The 24,273-nt window shown below is 40.5% G+C and overlaps 1 protein-coding gene across 1 annotated transcript in view; it reads left to right on the plus strand.

Annotated features, from left to right (window-relative positions):
• The first annotated feature begins 63 nt into the window (after positions 1–63).
• The window catches only part of Dhc98d (Dynein heavy chain at 89D), a 25,544-nt gene continuing 1,334 nt past the window's right edge, over positions 64–24,273 (plus strand). The window contains exons 1-56 of the mRNA XM_076317237.1: positions 64–168; positions 345–489; positions 791–1,102; positions 1,309–1,364; positions 1,451–1,698; positions 1,866–2,028; positions 2,148–2,461; positions 2,634–2,790; positions 2,919–3,182; positions 3,314–3,504; positions 3,774–4,369; positions 4,446–4,739; positions 4,892–5,068; positions 5,115–5,356; positions 5,622–5,771; positions 5,903–6,169; positions 6,289–6,476; positions 6,534–6,813; positions 7,057–7,301; positions 7,612–7,858; positions 8,087–8,359; positions 8,658–9,088; positions 9,709–9,872; positions 10,038–10,385; positions 10,639–11,030; positions 11,159–11,296; positions 11,364–11,554; positions 11,672–11,847; positions 12,229–12,482; positions 12,755–13,282; positions 13,618–13,776; positions 13,840–14,100; positions 14,321–14,575; positions 14,816–15,086; positions 15,185–15,462; positions 15,529–15,793; positions 16,016–16,230; positions 16,520–16,708; positions 16,787–16,978; positions 17,237–17,691; positions 17,824–18,019; positions 18,185–18,401; positions 18,481–18,793; positions 18,952–19,246; positions 19,442–19,902; positions 20,030–20,307; positions 20,368–20,522; positions 20,634–21,386; positions 21,823–22,161; positions 22,371–22,572; positions 22,643–22,785; positions 22,849–23,010; positions 23,239–23,542; positions 23,678–23,695; positions 23,765–23,976; positions 24,051–24,218. Coding sequence (XP_076173352.1) covers positions 64–168; positions 345–489; positions 791–1,102; positions 1,309–1,364; positions 1,451–1,698; positions 1,866–2,028; positions 2,148–2,461; positions 2,634–2,790; positions 2,919–3,182; positions 3,314–3,504; positions 3,774–4,369; positions 4,446–4,739; positions 4,892–5,068; positions 5,115–5,356; positions 5,622–5,771; positions 5,903–6,169; positions 6,289–6,476; positions 6,534–6,813; positions 7,057–7,301; positions 7,612–7,858; positions 8,087–8,359; positions 8,658–9,088; positions 9,709–9,872; positions 10,038–10,385; positions 10,639–11,030; positions 11,159–11,296; positions 11,364–11,554; positions 11,672–11,847; positions 12,229–12,482; positions 12,755–13,282; positions 13,618–13,776; positions 13,840–14,100; positions 14,321–14,575; positions 14,816–15,086; positions 15,185–15,462; positions 15,529–15,793; positions 16,016–16,230; positions 16,520–16,708; positions 16,787–16,978; positions 17,237–17,691; positions 17,824–18,019; positions 18,185–18,401; positions 18,481–18,793; positions 18,952–19,246; positions 19,442–19,902; positions 20,030–20,307; positions 20,368–20,522; positions 20,634–21,386; positions 21,823–22,161; positions 22,371–22,572; positions 22,643–22,785; positions 22,849–23,010; positions 23,239–23,542; positions 23,678–23,695; positions 23,765–23,976; positions 24,051–24,218 — 14,292 coding nt within the window. The remainder of the gene's footprint in view (positions 169–344; positions 490–790; positions 1,103–1,308; positions 1,365–1,450; positions 1,699–1,865; positions 2,029–2,147; positions 2,462–2,633; positions 2,791–2,918; positions 3,183–3,313; positions 3,505–3,773; positions 4,370–4,445; positions 4,740–4,891; positions 5,069–5,114; positions 5,357–5,621; positions 5,772–5,902; positions 6,170–6,288; positions 6,477–6,533; positions 6,814–7,056; positions 7,302–7,611; positions 7,859–8,086; positions 8,360–8,657; positions 9,089–9,708; positions 9,873–10,037; positions 10,386–10,638; positions 11,031–11,158; positions 11,297–11,363; positions 11,555–11,671; positions 11,848–12,228; positions 12,483–12,754; positions 13,283–13,617; positions 13,777–13,839; positions 14,101–14,320; positions 14,576–14,815; positions 15,087–15,184; positions 15,463–15,528; positions 15,794–16,015; positions 16,231–16,519; positions 16,709–16,786; positions 16,979–17,236; positions 17,692–17,823; positions 18,020–18,184; positions 18,402–18,480; positions 18,794–18,951; positions 19,247–19,441; positions 19,903–20,029; positions 20,308–20,367; positions 20,523–20,633; positions 21,387–21,822; positions 22,162–22,370; positions 22,573–22,642; positions 22,786–22,848; positions 23,011–23,238; positions 23,543–23,677; positions 23,696–23,764; positions 23,977–24,050; positions 24,219–24,273) is intronic.

Genomic DNA, 24,273 nt, shown 5'->3' on the forward strand with positions numbered 1-24,273 from the left:
ATCTACCAGAAGTCGATTCAACGAGATATATGCATTTACAGATTGGAATAGGATACACGAGAAATGAATCGAGAATTTGATTTTCACAGAGTACTCTGGATACGGGACAGAGTGATGAAGTTTTTGGGAATAACAGGACACGAGGACCTCTTCTTCAATCTTCTAAACGTAAATTGTATTTCGCTTACATAAATCGATTGATACGATTCTAGAATCGTTTGAATTTTTATCGATCACTTTGCAAAGTTATACTTATCTCGTTATTGTATCCTGATATTATTTTTCATACTTTTACGTAACACACCACCTTTAACGAACGATTACATAAATCGTGGAAACAATAGGCGAACAATCGATACTACGAGGATAAGCTTCTAAATTTTCTGATACTCGATCTTTACGGAGTAACGGACCTCGAGAGGAAAGTGATATTCTTCTACGCAACTTACTATACCGAGATCGATCGCATAGAAGTACCAATATGGGAGAGTGAGTACGCTTTCTTGTTCACGATTCCACTTGTGAAATAAAATTCCAATATATTCGTTAGAATGCACGAATCACTTTATTCTCGACGAACAATTGACAAAATGATTGCACGGATGACCTTTGATAGTTAACCCACGAAGGTCAAAAATAATGTAGGATTCGATCATTGATTTTTACAGTATCGACAAATTTTTTTGAATATTAAATATTCCACAGAGGTAACGGTGCAATTGCACACTGCTCAATACGCGTTGATGCAACCGAAGCAGAATTTCTCAAATTTTGAATTCCGTTGCAACAGGGAAGATCTCAAAGGTCGAAAAGGTAATCAGCAAGGTGAGGGTAAGGAGAAAGGGTAGAAAAAGCAAAGGGAAGAGTCAGAAACAGGACGCCAGCACGATTTTCTCTTTGTTCGAGCAATCCACTATGACTTTACGATCGCAACAAGAGTCGACAATAAGTACCCTCAGCGGAGATGATACAATAGACTTCGACGAAGAAGAGGGCGAAGAAGAAGAAGAAGCGGAGGAAGCCGAGGAGGAACCTCACGAAGTGGGAAGTGGCGACACTTTGAGCCAAACTCGGAAAAAGGAGCATATTGATAGTCCTAATGGTAAAACGATAAAGAAATCTCAGCACTTTTCCTTTGATCGATAAAATTGTAAAAATTCGAGAATTATTTGAAGCGAGTAGAGATATCGAAGTTCAATAATTATTCGAAACGAGGAACTTTCGAGCTATTTGTAACGAAGTATCGATAAATTGTAACAATTTTTACTGGCATAATTCCACGGTAACGTTACGATTTCTTCTTTTCAGGGAGTTCAATCTTCGTGCCACCGACAGGGGAGGAAGACAAATACCTTCTGACGAAAGTATGTGTACACGGTCGGAGATCTCATATTGTTGCTTAATTTCGCGTTATATTTGTCGTCTGGTAAAGAATAAATAACGATTGCAGAAAATAGTGAAGAAAGTACGAAAGGTTCCTATACTTCACATGATGTGCGGCAAGTTGGACGGCAGGAGAACGGATCTACAGGATGTCACGGTATTCTACTTTCTGAGGACAACGGATCAGGGGATACCGCCTTTCGAATCTCACCCGGAGTGTCTCGAAAAGATAACGCAGTATCTGGCCGTTGGATCTCTGCAAGGAAAATTTCTAGTCTCGTTGAAAAGAATGCTAGTCAAGGTACCACATCCAAGGCAATATTATTATCATCGACTTTTATTCTTCGAGATTTAATTTAACCGGAAATAATGGTCGATTACTTGAAAGTGCTGGGTTAGGTTTTGTAAGTGCAAAATTAACGAATAAAAATTTAAGCAGATGTACACTTATGATTGTATTAGAAAAAAAAAATACTTTCCAGGAACAAAGATCAAAAACTCGTTTCTAATTTCTCCTCTCTTCAGGTATTCAGACCATTGGTGGAAAATCAATTCCGAGGACCACAGTTCTCGGAGACGATGAACCTCGAAGAATCGGAAGATGAAGCGAAGTCGCACAGTCTGATGCCACTCATAGAGACTCGAGTAGGTTGAATTAATTAACACGAGTCAAATTCTTGGAAACAAGAACGAGAAACGAATCTTGCTTATGTTTGAATTTCTTTACTCCATTTAAACGACGTTTTGTAATTACCAACGAGCAGGGTTCGATCTTCAGAAGACCGTCGGAATTTCGCCGAGTGTCCATAGTGATTCAAAAGAAACGAGCTTTACAGTCGGGGGAAGGGGAGAAGGACACGAATCTTGTTGATTATTCGACGTTCGAGACCAGTGACGAAGAAACAGGTTACACCAAAGCGCAATTAAAATGGAGCAGAGACAAGGTTCCTAGTGTAAGTTTTAGGAAAGAAACGGATAGTAAGTCCGCTCAAACGAAGACAGACAAGCCACAGATATTCGATCAGAGCAAAAAGGATATCTTGTCTTACATGGATAAACTAATAGCCAGCGTCGAATGGTAACGAAAATATTCGAACTGTGTATAATGTTCCTTATCGTACTCGATTCTGGGATTAACCTCTTGATCGAATGCTTGTACAGTCGTATTTCAATCACTCGTCGTCGTCAAGGGGTTAATACGGATGAAATAATCGAACGAATAATTTAATATCTATAAAAAATACCCTCAGGACTCTGGAGAACATAGAAACCGATATTATGCTGACGATGCCAAACATCCCGAAACTAAATGATCCTAATGTCACCGACGAGATGTTGGAGAAGGATAAAGAAGTAATCGAGCAACTCGAAGATGTAGTAATATCCTGGGGTGTGCACATACAAAAGGTGATCGCAAAAGTAGCTTGGAATTTTGACGAGAACTATCAAAAATCGTTTTGGACGAAAATTTTCAAGCCGAAGAGGAAATGTACACTACGTATGTAGGTTAAATGGAAGAAATATGATCGTTTCAGGTCTTGGAATCGTTTCAAACGAAAGTAGCTCAGGGTAAAGGCCCATTGGCAGAATGTAATTATTGGGAAGACCGAATATCAGGATTATTGATATTGATCGAACAGTTGAAGGCACCCGCGGCCGGAAGGATTTTAAACGCGTTGAGTAAGGTGCTGTCGCCGATCGCTTCGAACTTTGAATACTTTTACGCGGATCTCTGGAAATCTTACTCGGAGGCCAGGGATAATAACAAGTTCCTGCAGACTGTGATTAGACACTTCAAAGTAAGAACTGGCTAAAAGTTGCTGAAATTGTTTTGCCCGATGATCGAACGCTCGAACGATTGGCAAAGATTATTTTTGCCAAAGTTCACGGACACAATTAGGTGTAATGTTATTTTATCGCGTGTCTGCAGTTAATGGCAGGATCGAGTAGCTTCAAATCCATCACGGAGTCAATCCCAACGCTGACAGAAGGATTGAGAATGATTTGGGTACTCTCGCCCTATTATTCTGTCGAGAAGAATATGATGGGTTTGCTACAGAAGATATCATGGCAGCTTTGTCAGAACGTGATAGACAACTTGTCGATCAAGAACCTCTTCGCGTGAGTCGCTTCAACTGGGCATACGTATTATAGCACATAGAAAAAGTATTTCCAGAGGATTTGTTTTCTACCGATATTATACGATTTATAAGATTATAGACTATCTATGTAGGACGCTATAGGGTCTCCCAAAATGTACTTTGCACTTGAACGAAATTTAGAACACTTTAGAGGTATCCCTATGATCGTAAGTTCGTTGTATATGCGAAGGCTACCTTACAAATACATCTAACGATCCCCACAGTGTAGGATCTTCGTTTGTTACGCAGAAATCCTATAGAGAAGATTCTACAGAAGACGGACGAAGCTCACACGATGCTGAAGAGTTGGAAGAAATCGTACCTGAAGAGCAGAGAGGACATCGAGATTTCCGGGAAAGGAATGCGTTGGGAATTCGATCAGAAACTCCTGTTTCAAGGAACAGAGTACATAGCCTTCGTCTGTCACGATTTGAACAAAATTGCTAGTGTGTTGGAAGACTTCTACAATATTTTCGGGCCCCATTTGAAGTCCATTATCAGCGATCCGGCCCAAATAGATACCATAATAAAGAGGGTCGATAGATTGATGCTGCCGATCCAAGAGGCAGACTTTGACATCTACGACGAATTCAACAAGGAAAACTGGGAGGCTACCATGAGCTGGTTTAACGATGAAGTGCGTTTTCTCGAGAACGAGGCGAGATTCTTCATCGACGAGTGCTTTATGATGTTGATAAACTCGGAGACCGCGTTAGACATGTTAATGAAGTTTAAGAACATGAAGACGAGGGAATCCATTCATCAGCAGCTTTTAAGGAAGTTTAACGTCATTGTGCAACAGTTCAGCAAAGAAATCAGTATTGTAGAGGGCATATATAACAGAGGTTGGTCAATTGCATGAATAAAGCTTTAACTTGTTCTTGCGAGTTTGATAATCTGATTGCTGGTTGTAATTTTCAGGAAAACGGAATCCACCTCTGTTGACGTATCATCCACCGATGGCTGGTGCTATATTCTGGGTGCGGCAGCTGTTCCATCGTCTGAAAAAGCCGGTCTTGATGTTGCAAAGCATTCATGAACTGAAGAACAACGAGTTAAAGTTTGTGGCTTTCCACCAATACATGGAGGTCGCCAAGCAGATGAAAACGTTCGAGGAAACGAAATACAATACGTGGGCCGATAAGGCGGAATTCATTTTGTTGAACACCATAAAAAAGAACATTTTGATAATGGTGGAGTTGGAGCCAGACAAAGGTTAACAAAATATGGTGTTTCTAGATAAAACATCTACACAATTACAATTGAAGTGTCATTAAAATTAGAGTTAGAGGTAGAAGTAGAAGTAGAGCTAGAGCTGACGTTAGAAGAAAGAATTAGAACTTGAAACGAAAGAAATCTCCTTGCAGGTGTGTTGACGTTCCCAGACACTGAGAAGGAGGTAAAGAACGTTCAGACCATTCACGTGTCGAGGAAGGCGAAGAACAAAGATTTCGGATCTCCTGGTTCGACGCCTCAGGGTTCGATTCAAAAGGGCGAGGTTACACTTTCGAAACTCAGCACTGGTGACTTAATCTCTAGACACTGTACCATTGTTTTGAATATTTCGTGATTTAGCGATTTCTAAAGCAGATACTGGTAGCTTGGGAACTACCAGTCTGAAGAGACAGATGCGAGGGTACATCAAAACTGAGAGAGGAGTGCCTCAGTTTCAAAAAGGTCCGAAGTTTTCTACGTTGTCCAGTTTAGGGGAAAAACATGGCCATGTGCCGAAGATCACATGGACAGAATTTATCAGTGGTACGATCTCGATCGAATGTCAACTTCGCTTTGAAGTGAACTTCAACTGGGAAGTATTCGAGATTATTCATGAGGTACTTTCTCCCTATTTATGAAACACAGTAAACGTGTTATCGTCGGATCAGAATTAATTAATTAATTACTCGAGGCCATTTCCCCCACTGTCGAATACGTCAGGAATTTTTTTTTTACATTTCTGTTTGAAAGGCAAAAATTAAAAAAAAAAAGTTCCTCGGTAGCTATGGCCAACCCGATTGATCTTGTTCTAATCACGATACTGAATTTTTTGCATTCTTGGAGATTTTTTATTATCCACTTATTTGTCTGTCTTCGATGCAGGCTGAATTGATGGAGCAATTGGGATTCAAATTGTCACCTTTAGTAAAAGAAATTGGTATTCAACGGGATCGACTAAAAGGCGACATCGACGTCACGCAGAGGATGATCAAACAGTACAACGAGATGATAGACAAAATGGACAAGGCAGACGTACGTTTGAAATTTCGTCAAGATTAAACATAATCGAACGTAGTCTCCTGCCTCTAATAATTGAACCAATGAAAATTATTCTTACATATACAGAATAATGATTGATTTACCATTGACTTCATTTTATGCAGATACAATTATTAAACAATATGCTCCTGGATGTTGAAAAGAATATTCAACCCGGTATGATGCGTATAAACTGGAACTCTCTGAATATAGCGGATTACGCGAATCAGTGTATAAAGTTATTGAAAAATCTGAGCTCGATCATGGAACAAGTTAATCATATGAAAAACGACCTCGATAACAGAATACACGTCGAACTACAAAACTACAATCTGTTCTCCCTGCCTCTTGAGTACGATGAAAGCAACACTTCTCAGCTATTGCCATGCAAGGTTTCGTTTATCTTCGAACTATAAACTTAACTAATTCAGAATTCACATACATCGAATGATCTAAGAGAAAACAGATTTCTAGCTACTCGTAATTCATTGCTCTCGTTTGTTGTTCGAAGATTTACTTTCAAGAGATTCAGAACCGGAGAACAGAGAGGATAGCCTCGATGACGAAGATCTACGCGTCGACGAGCCCCACATTGAAGAAGCTCGAGAGCTTGGTGTTAGGGACGTCCACCGGAAAAAGTTCCTCGATGCAATTCTTCTACGAGAAATACGAGAAGAAATTGTTCTCCGCGTTCGTGATGTATGCCCTTTCTCGAGAATTATTTCAAACCGATTAATTCGATCGCAAACTTTCTAGGTGCATGATCAAGAATTTAGAACTCTTGAACAAAAAGTTGACGAGCTCCCGTCCTATTTTTCAAATAGACGCCGTGTTGATCGCATCGGAGGCGGTGCTTAAACCGTCACCCAGCGAAATTTACAATATTATTCTCCAAGATGTGAAGAATCTGCTGGAGAATTTAAAATCCTTCCCTAGATGGATGAACGGAACCTGTCTGGAGTGCCCACCGCAGAAAACAAATGATTCGGCCGATTGGATGACGATCAGCTTCTTCGAGGATGTCATGAACCTTCAAGTAAATCGTATAGAATCGTAATTCCTTTGTCGTGCAAAGTGTAAACAATTTTTATAGCACAAAAGAGTGTCGTAAAGTTGTTCCTGACATTGAAATTCATGGTAAATTTCTTTTTTCTATCAATTTCCTAAAAGAAATGCTATCGAATTTTTTTTATTATTGACTAGTTTTTTTTTTATATAGCGTGTTCCAGATCTTTAATATCATGTATATGACATACTTACCGTGAATGGTTTTGCGTAGGTAGTGAACGATAGTGTACTAATAGTCCAAACGTCAGCGCATAAAATAGCACTGGAATGTTGGCACTATCTGCATAGATGGAAGAAGTATAACAATCTTTGGTCGTTCGACAAGAATCTAGCTGCCGAGAAATTCGCCGCTACATCGCCTACACTTTATCAATACAACCAGAAGTTTACTTTCTACGACAACATTCTCGAGGAACTGGTGGACATAAAACGATACTTTAACTTGTACTGCATACGGTAACATTTCTTTCATCGTCGATTATGTGAATTACAAAGTGGAGGTCCATGGTGTCTTCGTTAAATCTTTCCAAATCTGGAAGTTGCAATATTCTACCTGGAAATTATTCATCTTATAATTAAAATAACGAAAATGAAGTTTTCGAGCTGAGATATTTTTTAATTATGTTCTCATATAATTGAATCCAATGTAAAAAGAAAACGACATAAAAATGTGTATTTTCAAAATTTCATCCAAAAAAAATTACCGATAATTGATTTTCATTAAAATGCACTTCCTTAAAAAATCACGTATTATTCTTTTAATTAGCATCAATACTCGTCCTCTGTTATCGGGTATCGAACAACACGCCACGGAATGGAAGCAAGAGTTTGCCAACTTCCTGTTGCTGGAAACTCTTCAAGGAATGGAGGATTTAAAAATAATCATTGAAAACTACTCCAGCGAAGTCGAAGTCGTGATAACTGGTTTGGATCGTTTCACGTCGGTCATGCAGGCGATTTCTGACATCAAGAAAATGGCAATTCAAGCCGAAGTTCGATACAAAATGTATCAGGTTGGTTAAAAATTGATGTCGAACGAAAAATTAATATACATTTCTTCGTAGTTTATTAATTCAATTCGTAAAAATTGCAAACCGATACGAAGCATTCGTCGACAGATATAAATAACGGTAGTAATACTAAATGTTAATGGACGAATAAATAAATAAAATCATGAAAATAAATGTACCTTAACGAGTTTCCTGGCTCTGTACAAAAATCTAATTTCGAGTGTATTTTAGGAAACGTTTCGAACTTTTCGCGGGCACAAAATCCCATATTCCGAGGAAGATGAGAAGATTGCCTTAAATCTGCAAAACGATTGGGAATCCCTTTACCTGAACACATTGTACAGGGCGTCTACTCTCGAGAATACCTGCGACAGGTTTTCCGACATGACGCAGGAGCAGATATACGAGTTTCTATCGGAACTCAAAGCATTTGCCAAGGACTTTCGGGAAAATGGACCGGGTAGCGTTGGAGAGAACCTGGAACTTGGAGTGAGAAAGATGGATGTACGTTTTGAAAATTTATCTTCTATCGAAGTTACACTCGATCGTCCCCGATCTCTATTCACAATCAAAGTACATTGAATAAATTCTTTATAATTTCTTTTGCTACGCAAAAATAATATAAAGCAATGATAATACGTCTCTGTGGAATGAAAGTAGTATACGTTGAGAAGGAAAATAAAATAATAATATATCGAGGATAAAGAATATAATTATAGAATTAATTTATCTCGAGTGTTGAGAAATTCACGATAAAATTGATACCCTACGCGACGACTCACGTGCTCGAATCTTCGTTCAGGAATACAGAAAACTGATCGCGAAACACGAGGAGAAACGCTTGAACATGATCAATTCGGAGCTGCTGTTCGATCTTCCAGCAACCGATTACACGATTTTCCTGGACGTTAAGAAAGAGTACGAAGGCATGCAGATGTTGTTCGCGCTGTATACAGAGCAGAATCAGGCCAGGGACGAGTGGGCCCAGACACTTTGGGTTAATCTGGATCCTCAGCTACTGATCAACGGGATGGATCGCTTCATCAGGGAATTTCGAAAGTTCCCTCAGTTCATCAAGGATTCCAACATTGGCCAAATCCTCCGGGAAAACATGGTGAGCTTCAAGAACTCAGTGCCGTTGTTCATCGAGCTGAAGAACGAGGCTATGCGCGAGAGACACTGGGAGGAACTGATGAAAAAGACTGGTCGACATTTCGATATGGACCCAGGCAGGTGCGAGGACGATTTAGAATGATCGACAATGCGTGGAAAATGGTGTGCAATGTGTGAACAGTGTTCACCAAGTACAAAAACAGTGACCGAAGTGATTTGTTTAAATCGTCTCCTAAATTTTTATCAATACAATTTTAACGTCGAGGATTCGATCTGCTTCAGATTGAGACCTCGCTCTTTTTAGAATTCTCTCTTCTTTTTTTTTTTTAGAGGTTTTTGTAAACGTCGTTTGTATTTTAATACTACTCGAGCACATTTGTTTCTTTTTTTATTTATATTTTTTCCACGATAGAATGTAATTACACCTTGAATATAGTGGCAGCGATTGCAAAACCGAATTAGAATAAATATCCCTCAATTGCTGGTTTTAAGGATAAGAAAATTGGTATCTAATTTTTATAAAATTTTGTTTACATTTTAGAAGAGAGTACGATTTTAAAAGGGCTATTGTATCTTTAAGATTAATAAGAACTTTGTAGATTATGGAACAGAAGGAGATAAAAATACTGAAGGGGTGAGTTGACCGTGTGATTTTCTCGATGAGAAATAATTCGTAGGAATATTAGTTTCGTATTGATCCAAGAAAATGTAAGGTTCTATTTGGAATTTTTATGTCAAAGGTTCACTCTGGAACATATGTTCGCCATGGAGCTGGGGAGGTATCAAGAGATCGCCAAAGAAATCGTGATGAACGCCGTGAAGGAGCTCGCCATAGAAAAAGGCTTGAAAGAAATGACCGAGGTCTGGAAAGAAATGCAGTTCAATGTTGTGAAGCATTTTAGAGGTACAGTCTGCCTTTTTAATTCAGCTGTCAACATAAGGAGATAATTTCTCGTGAAAAAAAAAGAGAAAAGTTTGGAGTACAATTTATAATTTTATACAAAATTTAATTTTACACTTTCGACTTATTAAAGACAACGTTGAATCCTTTTTATATTTTTCTCTGCAGGCACTGTGGATCGTGGCTTCATTCTCGGCTCCATCGACGAATTGAATCAAGTTCTAGAAGACAATATGATGAACGTGAACGGCATGGCCGCCTCGCAATTTAGCGGTCCCTTTCTTAATACTGTACAGAAATGGAGTTACATTATTCATACGATCTCCGAGGTTCTCGAGCTGTGGATGCTGCTTCAAAAGAAATGGTTGTACCTCGAGGGCATTTTCGTGGGCGGTGATATTCGAATGCAATTGCCAGACGAGGCGAAAAAGTTCGACGAGATTGATAAATCGTTTATGAAGATCATGATCGACACGTCGAAGAGATTGAATGTTCTCGAGTGTTGCACTGTTAAAGGTAGAATTAACTTCTTTGCGAGTTAAATTGAATTTCTTCTAGTTAAGGATTGAAATTTAGTTAACGGTTGAGAATTGACGAACATTCAATTGGTAAATTATTTATTTTTATTTTTATTTTAATTTTTATTCTACATTGTTCTACTTTAATTTCATTCTACTGTACGTTCATTTTACTTTATTCTACATTTATTCCACTTTGTTTCATTCTTATTTTAAATTAATCATCTGCACGAGGTTGTCGTATTATCCAGGACGAGCGGAGGATTTCGAGACGTTGATCCTAGGTCTCGACAAGTGCCAGAAATCACTCACGAATTATTTGAACTCGAAACGTGTGATATTCCCGAGATTCACTTTCCTCAGCGACGACGAATTGTTGACCATCCTTGGCAGCGGCAAGCCCACGGCGATTCAAGAACACGTGGGCAAAATGTTCAATAACTTGGACAAATTCAGATTCGGAACGAACAATACCAATCGAGTCGTGGTCACCGCTTTGATCTCTTCCGAAGGAGAGATCATGGAATTCCGAAACGCTGTTCTTGCCGAAGGGAAGATTGAAGAATGGTTGGTGGTTGCTCTCGAGGAAATGAAAAAATCGAATCGATTCTTGACCAAAACAGCTGTCTACAATTACGGCAAGGTGAGACGAGATTTTTTTAAAACAGAATTCAAAAAAGTAAAATTCAAACACAGACGAAATAACGAGTGCAGATCTTTTATAATTTATCAATTTGATCCCGTTCTCAATTTACAAACAAATTTCTCTAGGTAAGGAGACCGAGAACAGAATGGATGCTCGATTTCCAAGGGATGATGATCCTCGCGGCAGATCAAATATGGTGGACCGCCGAGGTGGAAAATGTATTCGTGAAAATTTCTCAAGGAGAGAAACGTGCCATGAAAGATGTATCCTTCGTTTCTTTTGTTCGTCTGATCTTACTATACGAATCTTTAAACATCACTTTGTTCGCAGTATTTGAAGCAACTCAATAATCAGCTAGACGAATTGGTAACGTTAATGGGCGGTGACACGTTAACGAACAATGACAGGAAGAAGTTGGATATGCTGCTGACGATCGATGTTCACATGCGCGACATTATCGAGAATTTCGTTAGGGACAGTATTGTAGTTCCCATAGAATTCGAATGGGAAAGTCAATTGAGGTTTGTTGTCATTTATTTTTCATCTTCTTGAGCGAATGTTCGTTAAATAAGAGAACTTCAATTTTAAAACTTCAATTGCGTAAAATGGAATTAAAATATTATAAATTTCTCGCGAAGGTTTTACTGGATTCTCAATTTGGACAACGTCTGGATGCACCAATGCACGGGTGTATTCGAATACGGATACGAGTATATGGGTCTTAATGGCAGACTCGTGGTTACACCTTTGACTGACAGAATATACTTAACCATTACACAGGCTCTCTCGATGCACTTGGGCGGTGCTCCAGCAGGTCAGTGTTGTACGCGTGCGAAAGATCTTCGTGACATTAACCGTTACGAAACAGTGCTATTCATAGTCGTTTGGAATTTAATGAACATTACGTTGCATAGTCGAAAGAAATATCATAAGGAGAATTAGAAATATTGACCTAACAGAGTATCTATTAGAAATCCAACAAAGGACCTAACGAACATCAGATTCAAAATTCTGATTCAATAAAGATCACAATTATTAGAAATTTTGTAATAATTTAGAATTGAGTAGAGATTAAGTTTTATAGTTGAAAAAGATCAATTAATCAATTTAACAGATCAATTTAAGAATTTGGATTTATTAAAATTTAGAATTATCCTTGAATTATAATTCAACATCATTTTGTACTTTACAAAAGGACCCGCTGGAACTGGAAAAACAGAAACTACCAAGGACTTGGCCAAAGCATTAGGATTGTTGTGCATCGTTACAAATTGTGGCGAAGGAATGGATTACGTGGCAATAGGAAAGACGTTGAGCGGCTTAGCGCAATGTGGTGCTTGGGGATGCTTCGATGAATTCAATCGTATCGATATTTCGGTGCTCTCCGTGATTTCCACTAAACTGCAAACCATACGATCCGCGTTGCAAAGAAAAGCGCAACGATTCGTGGTAAACTTCCAACAATTATGATTCCGTCACTTTTTCGAATTCTTTTATACACTATTACACGACGTACTCGGTACTATATACAATTAAATAATCGAATAAAAAAAAAATGTACTCTTTCGAAACAAAAAAAAATCTACTCTTTCGAAAGAAAAAAAAATCTACTTTCTCTACTCTAGTATATATCATTTTGATAATCGATTATAACAAACATTATAAAGCGGATCGGTGTTCCGTTCAAAGTGTCTCACCGCGTATATTTTCTACCGCGTCAGTTCGAAGGCCAGGATATCGTGCTCGACACCAAAGTGGGTATATTCATCACCATGAACCCCGGATACGCTGGTCGCACGGAATTACCAGAATCGGTGAAAGCGCTGTTCAGGCCGGTGGTCTGCATAGTTCCGGATAACGAGCTGATCTGCCAGATAAAGCTGTTCAGCTCGGGCTTCTTAACCGCTAAGGTTCTGGCCAAGAAGATGACCGTACTGTACAATTTGGCGCGCGAGCAACTCAGCAAGCAGAATCACTACGATTTCGGTCTGAGGGCACTTAAATCCGTGCTCAATATGGCTAGCTATCTGAGACGAACTTCCGGTAACCTCGAGGAGAACGTGGTGCTCATGAGGGCTCTGAGGGACATGAACGTACCGAAATTTATCTTCGACGACGTACCTTTGTTCCTGGGTCTGATCGCTGACCTCTTTCCCGATCTCGATTGTCCCAGAATTCATTACGCGGATTTGAACGAGGCCGTGAATCACGTCCTCGAGGAACAAGGATACGCTATACTGACCGAACAGGTGACCGATATTGTTGAAACTCTTGCGTCGAGTTGCACTCGACTTTAATACCTTGACCTGCAAGGTTTCCACATTTAAAGACGGTACTCGACAATTGTTCAAATTGTAGCGCGAAAAGTGGAAGTATTCGACGGTTTATCGGTATACCTGTTGTTTTCTAGCATTGTTGATCACAGTACCGTTGTTTAAGTGTATGGAAATCGTATGTCTAACTTTGTAATAATTGCTATTTGCTCTTGCAATAGCCGTTAATTGTGGAAAAATAATATGACGGGCTCAAGAGTTGAAGAGTTTCAATGCGATGCACGTGTTGTACGTTCGATTTTGTTTATCAGATCGACAAAGTTGTTCAACTGTACGAAGTAATGATGACCAGACACTCGACCATGATAATCGGACCAACAGGCGGTGGCAAAACTGTCGTAATCAAAACCTTGTGTAGAGCTCAGACTATGCTCGGCAAACCAACCGAACTTTACACCCTGAATCCAAAGGTATTCTCTAAATTTAACAATGGAATAACAAATGGTCGATAATCGTTCGAAATTCGATTCAAGGCATGTACTGTGAGTGAACTTTACGGGGTGCTGGATATAGCGACTCGCGATTGGACGGATGGCCTCCTGAGCAACATTTTCCGCGAGGTTAACAGACCTCTTGAGGAAGGTTCGAACGAACTGAAGTACATACTCTTCGACGGTGACGTGGATCCTCTGTGGATCGAGAACATGAATTCGGTGATGGACGACAACAAGTTGCTCACCCTGGCGAATCAGGAGAGGATCAGATTGATGAATCATTGCAACCTGTTGTTCGAGGTAACTTTCTTCAATAAATTTTACTACATTCCGTTTGGGATAAAAGTAGTCTTAGCTACTTATTAAATACAATATAAAGATCTTAGCTGTAAGACAAGAACAAGTACCAGGTATTCGTCTCGGTTACACGAGGAACAAAATTCTTAAAATTAGAAGTCGTTCCACAACTGATTGGAGAGCCTAATAAGATCCTGATTTTCACCTTCGTTCGTTGAAAAAGGTAGGCGACCTGCAGTACGCGTCACCGGCAACAGTATCGAGAGCAGGCATGGTGTACGTGGACCCAAAGAACCTGGGCTATCAACCGTACATAGACAAATGGGTACGAGGCAAGAACACATCCGACCAGGAGTTCTTAAGCGGAATGTGCAAGAAATACGTGGACGGTGCAATCCAGCTCATTATACACGGAATGCTGAACATGCAAGTGCTCAAGCCACTTAAGATGATCATACCACAAACCGGATTGAACATGGTAACAATTAGAGCTTTATGGACTAATTAACTCAGCTTTCTATGGCGTTCGAGATCAAGGGAAAAATAGTTCAGGATCTACCTTGACGTGTTTACAGAGAAATGTGAAAGAATTTCATCGACAGGCTCGATTTACTAAAGTAAATTTCAACCAAAGAAGCAACCTACAAACCTATCGAATTCCAACGCGACGTATGCACCTAATGACACGTATTCCTAATGTAATCGTTCCGTGCTCCAGGTGACTCAACTTTGTTACGTGTACGACGCTCTACTTTCCATTCTGGACGAAGTTACGGCTAAAGCGGCTCAAACCGAAAAAGACGAAGATGTGCTCATAGAATCAATGACCTCCAGGGAGGAAATTCTCGAAGCCATGTACATACAAGCCTGTTATTGGTCGTTGGGTGCCACCTTAATCGCTGAAAGTAGGCTAGAGTTCGACGAGTATGTGAAAAGAACGTGTGGACTAATGCTCGTGCAGGATACCGTTGAAAAGGCAGCCACTGTACGTAAGTATATTTTGCGGATATTATCAGAATTTATCGAGCAGCTAAAATAATCATTGTTAAACAGACGAAAGAAAGATAATTCCAGAATTTACTGACAGGATACATCCCTGTAACGCACAGAACATTGTACGACTACTACTTGGATTTAGAGAAGAACATTTGGGTACCATGGCTGTTCTTGGTGCCCCAGTACGTGCACGACAGGCAGAAAAGTTTTTCGGATATTTTGGTACCTACTGTCGATACATTACGAACGACCTGGTTCATCCAAATGATGAGTATATTCAATCGCCCGACGCTTCTGGTTGGCGAGACTGGTACCGCGAAGACGGCTATAATTCAAGAATTTATTCGACACCTCAGCACTGAAAAATATGTACGTTTCACGAGAGAAATATATATATCGTACAAAGATAAAATTTACCATTACCATGTTAAATAGAATCAGCTACTGATCAATTTCTCGTCGAGAACAACCTCGATGGATGTACAAAGGAACATAGAAGCCGTTGTAGATAAAAGAACAAGGGATACTTACGGCCCACCACCTGGCAAGAAGTTGTTGGTTTTCATCGATGATATGAACATGCCTTTGGTGGACATTTATGGCACCCAGCAACCGATTGCTCTTCTCAAATTTCTGTTCGAAAACGGAGGATTCTACGATCGCGAGAAAGATCTTTCGATGAAGTATATGAAAGACATGTGTAAGTTTAATTGAAGGATTATTACTATTAAATAGAAAAATCAATGCTCTGAAGAGAATTGTGCATTTTCAAAGGATCCCATCTGTGAGAAAGATTATTCCATGATATATATAAAAGATAGGTGTAGGTTTGATCGAGAGATCATTACCATAGAATCATAAGATCAACCCTTCCAACAAGTTCTACATTTTCCAGAGACTTGTGATCAACAATTATTTACAGGCTACCTAGCAGCTATGGGGAAACCTGGTGGCGGTAGAAACGAAGTCGATCCCAGATTTATCTCCATATTTTCCGTTTACAATGTCACAATCCCGTTGTACGAGACTCTTAATTACATCTACGTGAGCATACTGAGTGGACACTTTCAAACATTCGAGGAAGAAGTGCAAGCCATCGTTGAAGATTTAGTGAAAATAACGTTGGACCTTTACCAGGTTTTTCTTACTCTATAAATTCTTCTGTATTTTACGCTTCTACTCTCTACCTTGAATATATTGGCAATTATTTGCTTCCTAAATTGTCCAGCGACTGCTATACATCTCTGGAAAATCGTCTCGTCAATGACATGCTCTTCTACTTTCTCGACTTTCTCTAATTTTTTTCCGTCTGCCTCTAAAGGCTATCCGTTATTAACCATCTGTTTGAATTCTCACGCTGAACGCAGCAGATCCTAGCCCGGTCACGCAACTTAACATTATCCTTTCTCCGTACTTGTTCTTTCAGATAGTCACTGCAGAATTGCTACCAACGCCCAACAAATTCCATTACATCTTCAACATGCGAGACCTCTCAAGGATCACGGCTGGTCTTCTTCAAAGCCATCCAGATTATTTACCAACGGTGAAGCAGATCGTCAGACTATGGAGAAATGAATTCACCAGGGTCATATGCGACCGTCTGATCGACGAAGAAGTAATGTCCCAGCTCTATTTACATTCAATGATTTCAGGAGGGAGCAAAATTATCAGCAAAGGATCTGCTTGATCGTAGGACCAGAATCTCGTTGTTCAACACCTCGAGAAAAAGATTACGGAGCAGTGGGAAGAAGATCTCGAATTGATCGAGTACACCATGAGAGATCCTCTGCTCTTTGGTGACTTCAGGAACGCGATCCACGAAGATGAACCGCGGTTCTACGAAGATCTGTTGGATTATGAAGCAGTCTACAATTTGTTCCTCGAGGTACTGAGAAATATCATTGGGTGAAACATGACCAAGTCAGATCTCGTGAGATCTCTGGGGTTTTACTCTTTGTGAACTTTCTCGTGACAAAGAGGCTGAAGTTATTAAGATCGTGACTTCGTTCAAGGACTTTAAGGGCAAACCCTAACAATTTTCATCCCCGATGAAATTGTCTTCAACTTTAATAGAAAAGTGACGAAAAAGTAATCTTTCTTGTAATAATTGACGAAGTAATCCATCTAAATGTAACGTTCACAGATTTTCGAGGACTACAACGATAGATATACGACGAAGTTGAACATGGTCCTCTTCAACGACGCGCTGGAGCACCTGATCAGAGCCCATAGAACACTCAGGCTGCACCGTGGCCACATTCTGGTCATCGGTATCGGTGGCAGCGGCAAGAAATCGGTCGTAAAGCTAGCTTCGTTCGCAGCAGGCTTCCAGATCTTTGAGATCGGCTTGAGTCGCGGCTACAACGAGGCTTCCTTTCGCGAAGACATAAAAACCCTGTACAATAAAGTCGGCGTGAAAAATAAGAGGATCGTGTTCCTGTTCACGGATTTTCACGTCGTAAACGAGAGTTTCTTGGAGCTGGTGAACAACATGCTGATGACTGGTGTCGTGCCCGCTCTCTTCAGCGACGAGGAGAAGGACGAAATTTTCAACCTTAACCTAGATCGGGCAAAGGAAGCTGGTTTTGGGATCACCAGGTAAAATATAAACGCCTTTGCCTCTCGTAATTCGAATATCGAGAAATGAAACTCAATCGAAGTAGGAGAGGACCTCCCGTTTTTACACAAAAAATGTTGTTCGATCAATAATGCGAGTATTCGATGTTACAGGGAGAGCGTATGGTCGTACTTCGTGAATACCAGCATATCGAATTTACGAATCGCATTGTGCATGAACCCATCTGGAGATTTGTTGAGACTGAGATGTCGTAATTATCCTGGTCTGGTGAACAGCACAACTATAGACTGGATGTTCCCTTGGCCTGATCAGGCTTTGACAGCCGTGGCTAATGTCATCCTCAGAGACGTATGTGCATAAATAATTTTCATTCACCAGTGTCTCGATGCTCTCTGCAGACAACATTGTTAATTGAACCCATCCTCCATTATTCTTCTATCTATAGTAGGCATACCTACACTGTTTATTCCATAAATGTGAACATCATACTTATATACTTCTTCTCGATTTCAGAATCCAAACGTGCCCCAAAAATACAGGGAATCGTTAGTGGAGCACATGGTGTACGCGCACAAGATCGTCTGCGATTACACGATCGAGTTTCAAACGAGATTACGAAGGCAAAACTACGTGACGCCGAAACACTATCTGGATTTCATAAACACGTACCTGAACCTCTTACTGGAGACCAAAGAGTACATAAACTCTCAGTGCAATCGACTTTCCGGAGGTACTCGTGAACGATTAAAATGATTCTTAATTGCAAAAGCAATCCTCCATCATTGTACTCGAGAATCCTGTTTCCAAAGGTTTGCAAAAGATTGCCGAGGCCTCAACGACGCTCGCTGAACTCAACGAGATTCTTGCCGTGCAAAGGGTGAAGGTTGCGGATCAAACGAAGAACTGCGAGCAATTGCTCTCTTCCATCAAGGAGAGCACGGATATTGCGATGAAAAAGAAGAAACTGAGCGAGGAGAAACGGACGGAGATAGAGGAGCAGAGAATAATTATTAATAAAGAAGAAACGGAAGCCAGGCAGGCGTTGGCCGAGGCGCAACCTGCCCTCGAAGCTGCTAGAATGGCTCTTGGAGAGCTCGAGAAAGCGGATATTACTGAAATAAGGTTTTCCATCGTTCCTTGGGAATTAACAAATTCCCCATGGAGATTCAATTCCTTTTAAAATTGGAAAAAATATACTTAGTAACTTTCAATTGATTCTGCTTCGTTTAAAATATATTACAAACGTAATTAAACGGTAAGAATTTTTCAACTTCTCTCAGATCTTTCGCAACCCCCCCGGAGCCTGTACAAATAGTCACAGAATGCGTGGCAATATTACGAGGCATCAAGGACATCTCCTGGAAAGGCGCGAAAGGAATGATGAGCGATCCTGCGTTCCTGAGGTTGTTGCAAGAAATGAACTGCGACAAGATCACGCTGAAACAACAGCAAGCGATCAAGGCGCACATGAAGAGGACCACCAAGTTGGATCAGATGCAACACATCAGCAAGGCTGGATTTGGTCTCTACAAATTCGTGCTCGCTGTGCTGGACTACTGCGCCGTTTTCAGAGAGGTATTTTCACGTACGAATTGTCATCCAGAAATTTCCTAAATACCATCAAGTGTCTATAAGGACCTGGAGAATATTTCTCGAGCTAGATGTCGCTTCGAAAGAGCGTTCCACCTACTTACGCGATCATCTTGACAAAGTGGAACGCTTGTAGAAGAACGCGCAACAGCAGATGACAATGATCGTTCTCCGCTTCAGGTGAAGCCGAAAATGGATCGAGTTCAGGAGCTGGAGGAGATATCGCTGCGAACTCAAAAGGCCTTGGAGCGTGAGGAACGAGAATTAAAAAAACTCGAGAAGGCTATAGGGGAACTGAACTTGAAATACGAGACCGCGATGAAGGAGCGCCATGAACTCCAAGAGCAGACGGATCTGATGCAAAGGCGATTGATAGCCGCCGATAAATTGATCAGTGGCCTGTCCTCGGAGAACGAACGTTGGAAGGTGGAGCTGGGAAACTTGCAAGGGCAAGTAGAGAAAATTATTGGGAACTGTTTGCTCTCCGCTGGATTCCTCGCGTACTGTGGACCGTTTTCCTACGAATATCGAAATCAGATCCTGTACGAGGATTGGTGGAAGAGCATAGCGGAGAAAGAGATACCTTTCACGGATACTTTTAAGATAGCTACGCAGCTGAGCAACGATGTGGAAATCAGCACGTAAGATTTTTTATTTTACATAGAAAATCCACCCTAATAGTTAGCCAACTTGATTGTAGAAAGATAGGAGAGATGTGTATTCATATTTTGTGTAACTACTATCTTAATGAATCGATACTCTTTCAAGTTGGACGTCAGAAGGTCTACCACCGGATGAACTGTCGGTGCAAAACGGTATCCTAACAACAAGAGCGACGAGATTCCCGATTTGCATCGATCCTCAGCAGCAAGCTCTCAACTGGATAAAGAAGAAGGAGCAAAAGAATCTGAAGATTCTCTCGTTCACGGATTCCGACTACATAAAGCACGTGGAACTAGCGATAAAATACGGGCTGGCGATTTTGTTTCAAGACGTCGACGAAGTCGATCACATCTTGGACAACGTTATATCGAAAAACATACAAAGTAATAATACTCGTGTAACTGGCCAACTGTCCAAACCTAAACGACGAAACTTTGTTACAGCCGTTAGCGGTCGAATGTTCGTTCTTCTCGGCGACAAGGAAGTGGACTACGATCCTAGATTTCGTATCTACCTGACAACGAAGATGTCGAATCCAATGTTTAAACCTGCTCTGTACGCCAAGGCCACCGTGATCAATTATATGGTGACACTAGGGGTTAATATTCCAATTCTCTCATCGAGAAGATTGTTCATATCCAACTGTTGCTAGAGAAAAGCTCAAACGGGCCGATTATCGAGAACGATATTTACTTAACCTTCGTTACAGGGTTTGGAAGACCAACTTCTGTCGGTGGTCGTACGAACAGAGAGACCGGACGTCGAGGAACAACGCGAGAACCTGATCATCGAGACCAGCGAGAACAAGAATTTGCTTCAGAACCTCGAGGACAGTTTACTGTTAGAGATCGCTACCAACAAGGGCAATATGTTGGACAACCTCGAACTGGTCGAGACATTGGAGAACACAAAAATGAGCGCGGACGAAGTAACGAAGAAATTGTACCTCGGTGAAGTCACCGCCGCGGACGTGAACAAACTACGAGATAGATATCGACCAGTGGCCAAACGAGGGGCGATCTTGTTTTTCGTTCTGGCTGACATGGCGACTGTGAACTCGATGTACCAATACTCGTTAATAAGCTACGTGAAAGTGTTCTCTTACTCCCTGAAGAAAGCATTGCCCGATCCCACGTTGAAACAACGTTTACATAACATCGTTATCACGTTGACGAAGAACGTCTACGACTACGGTTGCACGGGGATCTTCGAGAGACACAAGCTGCTCTTCTCGTTTCAAATTTGCGCCAGGCTGCAACAGAGCTTGGAATGCATTACTCAACGTCAATTGGACTTCTTCATCAAGGGCTGTATCACGCTGGTGAAATCGCCCAGATCCAATCCCACCGATTGGCTACCACCTGCTGGCTGGGCGGACCTGCTTAAATTGAGCGACGATTTTCCCGCTAGTTTCGGTTCTCTTCCGATGGAATTAGAACAGCACGGAGAAGAATGGAAAAATGTACGCGTGAAAGTTATTCTCTGCTCGATGCACACGCGTTGAATTTTTCTTGTTACATTTTTCGTTATTATTCGTAGCGGTACTTCTTTCCATACAGACCACTTCTGCATTTAATATACACCTCTTGATTGGACGATGCAAGTTAACTCGTATTTCATGGTGCAACCACAGTGCATATTCATTAGATGTATCTTTTAGTATTTTTTATTATTATTCGTTTGCAGTAACTCTTCCTTCCATATGGACTACTTTTGCATTTAATATACAGCCTTTAGTTGGCCGTTACGAGTTAACCTTCGCGATGCAATTACTTGCAGTGGAAAATCAATGCTTTTTGTAACAGAAGAAGTATTCGAAATAGAATTGACGAAATTTCATAATCTTCTTATATAAATTATATTTATTGCTTTTATTGTATTATATTTTTTATTGTTAGTGGTACGACATGGACTCACCAGAATCTGAAAATTTCCCCATGAACTACTCCGAGAAATTGAAACCCTTCGAGAAATTGATGCTGATGCGTTGTTTCCGCGTGGATCGCGTGTATCGAGGCATCATCAATTACATCACCAACATCATGGGCAACGAGTACATCACCCCGCCCCACGTCAGCATGGAAATGATTTTCGAACAGAGCAACCCGATGATGCCTGTCGTTTTTATCCTAAGTCCCGGATCGGATCCATCTTCCGAATTGATGAAATTGGCGGAAGGATACGGTTTCAGTGGCAGGAAATTTAAATATTTGTCTCTGGGACAGGGCCAAGAGCAGGTGAGACTATTAATTTTACAATTACGTGTCTAATTAATTTAATTACAGTACCGTCGAGCATTCGTAAAGATAAAATTTGTAAATCAAAACTAGTAAGCAGTAAGTTTAAAATATAATTGTACTTTAATATAATTTTCTACATTTTTTTACGCATAATTTAATTACAGAAATTATTGATCATTTATTAACACAAATTTACTTCCTTTCAGAATGCAATAGAATCACTGAAGGTATCAATAGCCAGAGGACAATGGCTGATGCTACAAAATTGCCATTTGCTGTTAAGCTTCACGAACGAACTGCAGAAACTTCTGGAGAGCACCGAGACACCCCATCCTGACTTCCGTTTATGGCTCACAACAGATCCAACTCCCAATTTTCCTATCGGAATATTGCAACTGTCCTTGAAAGGTTCACCGAGACATCTTTGTATATACTTCGAAGTTCTCGCTTCAACTAACTCGACAATTTTCGTTTCCAGTGGTTACAGAGCCGCCGAGTGGTTTGAAGTTGAACCTCCAGAACACTTACTTGATAATGACACCTTCTACCTTGGATGTTTGCGAGCATCCGGTTTACAAACATCTGATTTACGTTCTGGCTTTTTACCACGCAGTTATTCAAGTAAGTCTTAAGTAAGTCGATCGAAGCGAGCTGTTTGACCATCGAATGGATATTGACCAATAGGAAAGAAGAAGATATGATAAAATCGGTTGGAACATAAACTACGACTTCAATTGGTCAGATTTCACAGTTTGTACAACTATCCTGGACACGTATCTGACCAAGGCGCTCAAAATAAACGACACGAGGATACCTTGGAACAGCTTGAAATATCTCATAAGCGAAGTACGTTTATAATAATATTGATCACCTTAAAATCTAAAAGGAAAAGATCTCGAGTACTTTAACTAGCTTGTATACAATTGTAAGTCACCTGCTACAAGAGAGAAGTAAAAGTGTAGAAAATAATGGTCTATTGTAAAATATTTCAATCCAGAAATGAAAATATTTATATCTTTCGTAATTCAGTAGGTTTGAAAATTCTTCTGTGAATGGAATTTTTGATATCGTCAGGTGATGTACGGCGGAAGGGTGATAGACAGCTACGACCGTCGAGTCTCCAAGACCTACATGGACGAATATTTCGGAGATTTCTTGTTCGACGCTTTCCAGCCCTTCCATTTCTACCAGGACGAGAACGTTGATTACGTGATACCACCGGAAGGAGAACGTGACGATTACTTGGAGTTCATCGAGGAACTCCCACTGGTGAACTCTCCGGAAATCTTTGGACTCCATCCAAATGCTGAAATTGGGTACTTCACTCAGGCGGTGAAGGAAATGTGGAGCAATCTTATAGAATTGCAACCGCAAGTAGGTAAGGATGTAACGAGAGGTGTCCGATACGCCCAGATTAGCAACGTATTTATTCAAATTGATTCACTTAAAGATTCCTCTTTATATGATTTCTGAGAATCGAATCGTTTCTGATAACACAAAAATGTAATTCTAGTCCGCATGGACGAAACGAGTAAGTTGTTTCCTACTTGCAAACAATTACACTGTGTAAACTCGGTACGTTGAATTATCGAAATTTCAGAGGCTGGCGATGCTGGAATAAGTAAAGAAGAATTCATCGACAACATCGCGAAGGACATCTTGGACAAAGTCCCTGCTGAGTTCGATCTGATCAAAGTAAAGAAAGCTTTCGGTGTAAATGTGACGCCAATGGCAATCGTTCTTTTCCAAGAACTGGAGAGATTCAATAGCTTACTTAACACGATGACGAGAACGCTGCTGAACTTGAGAAAGGTTTGCATTTTCTTAGTGTTTAGAGACACACGCGTTTACCTTATAGCGTGTAAAATATTTCCGTGTGATGTCAGGCCATTGCTGGGAAAATTGGAATGGACGTGATGCTGGAGAACATTTCCACGGCTTTGTACAATGGCGTATTGCCGAAAGAATGGGCCAGATTAGCACCGGACACACGAAAGAAACTTGCCAGTTGGATGGAACACTTCGAGAAGAGAATAGCACAGTATACTCATTGGGTAAGACAGAGTAGAATTCTACGAAGAACTATTTTTCGAAGAGAAGGAAAAAAAA

This window comes from Ptiloglossa arizonensis, chromosome 7, assembly GCF_051014685.1.
Source record: "Ptiloglossa arizonensis isolate GNS036 chromosome 7, iyPtiAriz1_principal, whole genome shotgun sequence".
NCBI lineage: Eukaryota > Metazoa > Arthropoda > Insecta > Hymenoptera > Colletidae > Ptiloglossa > Ptiloglossa arizonensis.